The sequence below is a fragment of the Asparagus officinalis genome, chromosome 7 (genome assembly GCF_001876935.1).
Source record: "Asparagus officinalis chromosome 7, Aspof.V1, whole genome shotgun sequence".
In the NCBI taxonomy this organism is placed as follows: Eukaryota; Viridiplantae; Streptophyta; class Magnoliopsida; order Asparagales; family Asparagaceae; genus Asparagus; species Asparagus officinalis.
The window spans coordinates 9,616,546-9,623,134 of NC_033800.1; the positions used below are offsets into that span (position 1 = coordinate 9,616,546).

The 6,589-nt window shown below is 34.5% G+C and overlaps 1 protein-coding gene across 4 annotated transcripts; it reads right to left on the reverse strand.

Moving 5' to 3' along the window:
• Positions 2,004-4,633, reverse strand: LOC109850778. Of its 4 annotated transcripts, none has more exons than XR_002249543.1 (6): positions 3,990-4,633; positions 3,828-3,903; positions 3,561-3,638; positions 3,408-3,467; positions 2,811-3,308; positions 2,004-2,175 (listed from the first exon to the last, which is right to left on the reverse strand). XR_002249543.1 is itself a non-coding variant. In XM_020420851.1 (6 exons), exons 1-6 carry the CDS (start codon positions 4,190-4,192, stop codon positions 3,112-3,114), a joined length of 534 nt encoding a protein of 177 aa, XP_020276440.1. In that variant the 5' UTR covers positions 4,193-4,633; the 3' UTR covers positions 2,004-3,111. The 4 variants fall into 4 exon arrangements, 2 of the variants coding, with proteins under 2 accessions (XP_020276440.1, XP_020276439.1); XM_020420851.1 differs by having other exon boundaries at positions 2,004-3,123; positions 3,204-3,308; XM_020420850.1 differs by having other exon boundaries at positions 2,004-3,308.

A 6,589-nucleotide genomic window follows, 5' to 3' on the forward strand; every position in this document is an offset into this window, starting at 1 on the left:
AACTTTTTTTTTCTTATAACTTTAATGATATGTGAGGGCAATCTCTCACTTGGGACTTTCTTGGCATCTTGAGTTTTCCTACCCTTGCATTTCACAACACCTGAGGTTAAGAATGTACGTTAGCGTCATAATGCAAGTAACTTGTTCAAAAAGAAAAGGCTCAAATAATATCATAATGATGTGCTCTATCATGTTGTATTTCAAGATAATATTGGATATACTACACATTTGCCATTGGCAATAACTGAAGATAGGTATTACTTAGTCCAGGAATATTTGATCTCTAGAACCATGTTGATGGATATCGGACTTAGAAGTTGAAGGTAAAACTTTCGCGTCAGATGTCCATATAGTGTGTTTGTGATTCTTTAGCATGCAATGAAAGTAGATAAAAGAGACTCTTTACCACAGCAAGGCTTTCCATGCAATGTCTCAGCTTTCTTTGTATGAAACCTCTAGTACACTGTGAATCTTAACTCCTAATTTTGAGATCAGATGAGAAAATAAGACTGTATTTCACATAAACTATGACCAATTTCACAAGAATATTTTTGAACTGTACTTGAATCTGTAATTGTGCATTATCAAATATGACATCCAAATAGTTGTATTTCCCTCAAAATGGGCATTTAGAAATCTTGGACTGACAATAGACTCCATTAAACATAATATGCAGGCAAGTAACTGTTCACATGCAAATGAGGTATAAATTTCTACAATGCTAAGTGAAAAAACAACCTGATAATAAACCTCTAGGTCGTTATATTGACTCAACTACATATGTGTTCAAGCAAATATTATCCAATGATCTCGTTTCATAAAATATGTTTTCTAGTCGCGATGTTTAGTAATTTAATAATAATTTTTATACAATAAAGCCATAGAAGCATAAAGAACAGGTAAAGTTTACTGAGATACAAATATACTTAAGAATGTGAATATTCAAAATACAAAACATACCTCCATCATGATTCCCCTCAAACTTTCAGAGGTAGAAGGAACACACTTTCCAACTCTCAATCGGAAATCACCAAGTTGATATTGAAAACCCTAAAAAATATAGCAGAAAATCATAAAAATAAAGGAAGAGTTATATTCAAATTTCTTCCATGAATTAGAAGGATGGTATACTTACAAACTACATAAACCAAAGGAAGAGTTATATTCAAATTTCTTCCATGAATTAGAAGGATGGTATACTTACAAACTACATAAACCATATTAAATCAGAACTTATCTATAAAATCAACACAAAACAAAAATGAAAAAAAAACATAAAAAAACCATAATATACCTCCAAATCAAAAGACCAGTTTCCCCAACATTAAAAATAAACAAACTCATGAATCTCATATTAAACTAAAACTAATGCACACCAAAATGAGACCTTGTAAAAAAAAAGGTTTAAGAAAAAAATCAAAACATAATACAACAACAAGAATAATAAAGCCTTTATCCCAGATTTGGGGTCAAGCATCATGAATCTATTCTTTTCTTTTATTCAATTCTATTATGCCTTTATCCTCTACTAAATGACATATAATCATTTCCTACTTAATTGCTTCAACCAAGTTCAATTAAGTCCACCTGCAACCTCTTTTGCCCATTGACGATAATCATATCAGTTCTCCTCACTGGGTGCCTTTAGTTGTCACCGTTATACATGATCAAACCATTTCATTTGATTCTCTCATTTTATCCTGATGAAAGCAACCTCTAATCTCCTACAAATTCATTCATTTTATATCCTATCTTCAAGAGTATATCCACAAGACCATAATAACATTCTCAATTATGCTACATCCATATTTTGCACATATTGTTTTTACTTTCCCAGCATTTTTGCGCATGTTGTTCTCTGAAACACAGTCCAATTCCAACAAAAAACCCATCTCTCTCGCACGACAATCAATCCCAAATCAACCACAAGATCATAACTTGTCAACAAAACCAACACTAAATATCAAATTTAAAATAAAGAAACAAGAAAAATACCTCAAAAAAATTGAGCACAATCCGAGCTTTATAAGACTGAAACTTCTCCATAATAACTTGAATCGACAAATTCGCTTCAAGAACAATCCTATGAGCCCTTAATATGAAATAGAACTTGTTCAGCTAGTCTTTCCTAATGACTCCAAGCTCCACAGTGATTTGCATTGTAGCGGGAGAAATCTATGAAACAAACAACTTGGAAATTATCAACGAAACCACCCAGATGAATATATATTGTCCCTAGTAACATCCCAGCAGGTCGTTTGGCAAAGCTCAAATAATCAATCAAGCAATCAAAGAAAATAAACCAGAAAAGTGAATTAGAAATAGCATATGATAATACATATATCTCATAAGCAAACCTAAAATGGCTATATAATATCTATCCACACATACTTTACTGTGAATATAGTGTGAATAAGAAATCAAAGGGAACATTTGCCCCTTAAGTAGAATATCTACTTGAACTATTTCATGTCAATACAATTTGTTGAGTTGACACACAAACAACTACGGTAAGATAATAACTTGGAATGACAATTAACTGACAAGTATGTACAAACACAAGCATGTTTGCATAGCAGCACATTTGCATCACAGCATAACATAATATGCATGAAATTAATGTGGTCTCAATAAGCAAAAAAACTTTTCCATATGTGGACAATCTAATTGGAAAAAGAAAATCTCGTTCAGTTCAATATGATAGATTTAAAATGATATGCAAATGATCATTACTAAGGAAGAGGCGTTGTTATGATAAATCAGTTATATTAGCATGGATGAAAAAAATTAGCAATAAATATGGCACATACTTGCTCAAGAGTTTTTTTATGATACCGATTATGAGATACACCTTGCGCAAGCAGCTTCTTCACCCTACCACCTGTATAAAGTTTAGACAGGCACCCATGCGCTTTAGCAATAAGACCTGTCCTCAAGGAACATAAACTAAACTGTGCCATTGCCCTGTTAAATAGAAACTAAGAGGATATGTCCATGAGTTGAATCTCTTCTTACAAATGACTCATCAACAAAAGGTCGCATGCAGTTGAGAACTCATCAAAGATAGCATGATGATATATGTCACAAAGCATTGCTCTTGCCTTGGTTCTCTCATCCCCATACCTATAGATAAGAGGCACATGAAATCCTAGGTCATATGTATAGGCTGTATTTTGCTAATGTTTGTTGTCAAAATAACATACTTGTAAATGATGTGCCAGCCTTATGTTTTTTTGGATACAAACTTTTCTGTGGCTGAGGTCCTTCAAAACATCCTCTATGGCATCTTCCCGTTTTTCATCAAGTGCCTATTTCTTAAAGAGTATAATAACACACATCAATTCAGAAGGAACACAAGGAACATTATCAAAATATAAGAAGATATATTCTTGATAAAGCACACAAATCATTCGTAAATCAAATAGCCGCCTCTCTAACACATGTTTTTCCTTCAAAAGCTGTAGCTCCTAGAATTAATAACAAAAGAAGAAGTTGAAGACCAATATTCTCCAATTATATGTATATAAGTGGAAAATTCTGAGTTCATGTCAAATCCATACTTGTTCACATGCATCAACAATTTGTTCACGAAGCATCATAATTTCCTCTTCTTGTAACTGTGACCTCGTTTGAAGTTCCTATCCAATAACTTGAAGAGACAAATTAACAACCCCAAACAAGAACAGTATCCAAAAAAGGGTTAATTGCACTTAACACCCTAAAGCTCCGTTGATTTTCAAATTCAATGAGTGTTAAAAAAAAAATCAAAATTAGGATATTAAAATTGCAACTAACTAAAAAAAGCCAAAATTTTTAATAACAATTACCGTGAGCTCTGGATCTATCGACAAATTATTCTCTTTAATTTTGGCTTTTCTATCAGATTCCCTTTGCAAATGATGCCTACCAAGCAATAAACACTTCAATCGAACAAATAAAACACAAAACCTCAACAATTAGCAACAAACAAAGCCTAATTTGAGTCTAACCTGATCGATGAATTCAAGCTAGGGTTCCAAAATCCAGCATCGCCGTTTTCGACCGTGAATACAGTCCCCGGTTGCATCGCCGCCATTGCCGGAGGCGCAAATTTTCCAGAGGAGTGGCGGCTCGATTGGACAAGATTCGATTGAGTATCAAAAGAATCGTGCATTTTCGAATAAACACAAGGTTTCTTGAAATAGAAAGACATAATTTTGATTCTGATGACGAAATTGGAGAGAAAGGAGAGCGATGCTTTGTGCAATTTGTTAAGGAAGAGAAGGTTTGTGGATGATGAGGATAATAATAAGCTTCTTGATGCCGATAATAATCATCTTTGCAATTTGATAACCGACAATCGATAAGGCAGAGAGAGTTGGACTGGGTTGTCGTTCCATTTACCTTTGTTAAGTTGATTCCGTGTAATGGGGAAAAAAGGGATAACTTTGTTATATTTATAATAGTTGAAGGATAATTCGTTATCCCCTTTTACTTTCTCGATAATCCTGCTTCCTTCCTCCCTCCCTCGATTTGGACTCCGATTCCGATTTTACCATTCCGTCCCGTCTTTCTCGTCCCTTAAATTAATTGTCGCCAGAATCGGGGGGGTTCGGATTTCTTGTCTTTGGTATTTCCCCCCTCTTTTCTTTTTCTTTTTCTTTTTCTTTTTTCTTCCGCCCCGTAAAACCTAATTTACAAGAATTTGTGGTGATATAATAATAATAACAACAATTGTGATAGAGAAAGATCAGAAACCTCACTGATGTCATGTGTGCAATTTGCTTCTTTTTTTTTTCTTTTGCAACAGGAAGTTGGAAAGCCTTGAGGTACCGATTCTGTCCATTTGCGTTTATTAACATCGTCTTCTATATATATTAATTAATTTAAAAAACAAATAAATTTATGTTGCAAGATGCAAGCCTGCCTAATAAATTAATGTTAAACCAATCAAAATATTATTTTAAAACAAAATTATAGTAAGTTTGACATGAAGTTTAAAAAAATTAAGGTAATAATGTTCTAAAATTAGAATGTGAGTAACCGATGAGAACTTTAGGGGAAACTCTAGCGTTTGTGTAACTAAGAATATTTAAGTGTAAATTTTTAAAAATTTTAGATTATAGAACCATAGCAACAACATATAAGGATATATAAGTGCAAATTAAAGGTATTTAAAGTACAAATAAGCCTAAATTTGTTCCAACTTTTTTAGTGCACAGGATACCAGGATGATACAGTGCCAATTTAAAACTGAGTAATTACTTTTAGACCAAAAGATGGGACCACTCTTTGGAGCTGATGATTTGGATATCTTATCACATATTTCACTTCCCATATAGGGTCATTTACTAAAGAGAGACGCTACAGTCACACCCTAAACCATACCCCCAACCACACTCCTCTCTCTCTCGCTATAGTGCACTGCGGCCCACATGGGAATTTTTTTTTAAATTCTCATGTGGGCCCAGTGCACTGTAGCGAGAGAGGTGTGTGGTTGGAGGTGTGGTTCAAGGGTGTGGCTCTAGCATTTTTCTTTACAGAATAGTAAGAAGAATAGTGTGAAAGAAATCTATCTGTTAAGATATTTCTTAATATTGTAATTATTTGATCATTTGAAAGATAGTGCCATTAGATACTATTATATCACTAGCTCATTGTTATGTGTTGATGATACGAAGATATCCTTGATGATATCTTTTCAGTTAGTTGGTTAATTATTAGATAAGAGATATGTTGATGATACGAAGATATCCTTGATGATATCTTTTCAGTTAGTTGGTTAATTATTAGATAAGAGATATATGTAGTTAAGATAAGTGGTTAGTTTGTTATTTGAGTAGTATAAGATGTAATCCTCTGTTTTACTTTCGGTAATCAATAAGATTTTTCTCAGTTCCTATATGGTATCAGAGCGGGTTATTGATCCGTGAGAGAAACTCCCATAGCCGCCACTTTTGTTTTTCTTCTTCCTAGATCCACAGCCACCATTCTTCTCCTTCCTAAACCCAACAAAAAAAAAAGAAGACTTTTTTTTTCTCTTGCCGAAATCATGACGGAGAGAAACACAGCCAACAAAAAAGGTTTGGATATGTCTTCTCCATTTTTTTTGCATCCTTCAGATAACCCGGGAGCGGTGATCACCACGTGCATTCTGAATGGAGAAAACTATGATATGTGGGTGAAGGCGATGAAGAATGCACTTAGAGCAAAGAACAAATTGGGTTTTATCGATGGCACACTAGAGAAGCCGGCACCGGATACACCGGAGGCGAATAGTTGGTCCTCTTGCAACTCGATGTTGATTTCTTGGGAGAAGCCGGCACCGGATACACCGGAGGCGAATAGTTGGTCCTCTTGCAACTCGATGTTGATTTCTTGGATTTTCAACTCTATCGAAAAATCCATTCAGCCGAGTATAGCCTACGAGGAGACAGCTAAAGCTATTTGGGAAGATCTACGTGATCGTTTTTCAATTGGGAATGCACCTCGGATTCATGAGTTGAAAGGTCAGATTGCATCAACTAGGCAAAATGGGATGACAGTGATGGCGTACTACACGCAATTGAAGAGCATGTGGGATGAACTCTATAGCTATTCTAAGGTGCCA

Bases quoted from the DNA above. Each gene is read 5' to 3' on its own strand.
- LOC109850778 (XM_020420850.1), bottom strand. From the start codon at position 4,192: ATGTCTTTCTATTTCAAGAAACCTTGTGTTTATTCGAAAATGCACGAT. The intron at 3,904-3,989 runs GTTAGACTCAAA...ATTGCTTGGTAG, and splicing joins AGCTTGAATTCATCGATCAG to GCATCATTTGCAAAGGGAAT. The intron at 3,468-3,560 runs GTATGGATTTGA...TATTAATTCTAG, and splicing joins TTGTTGATGCATGTGAACAA to GAGCTACAGCTTTTGAAGGA.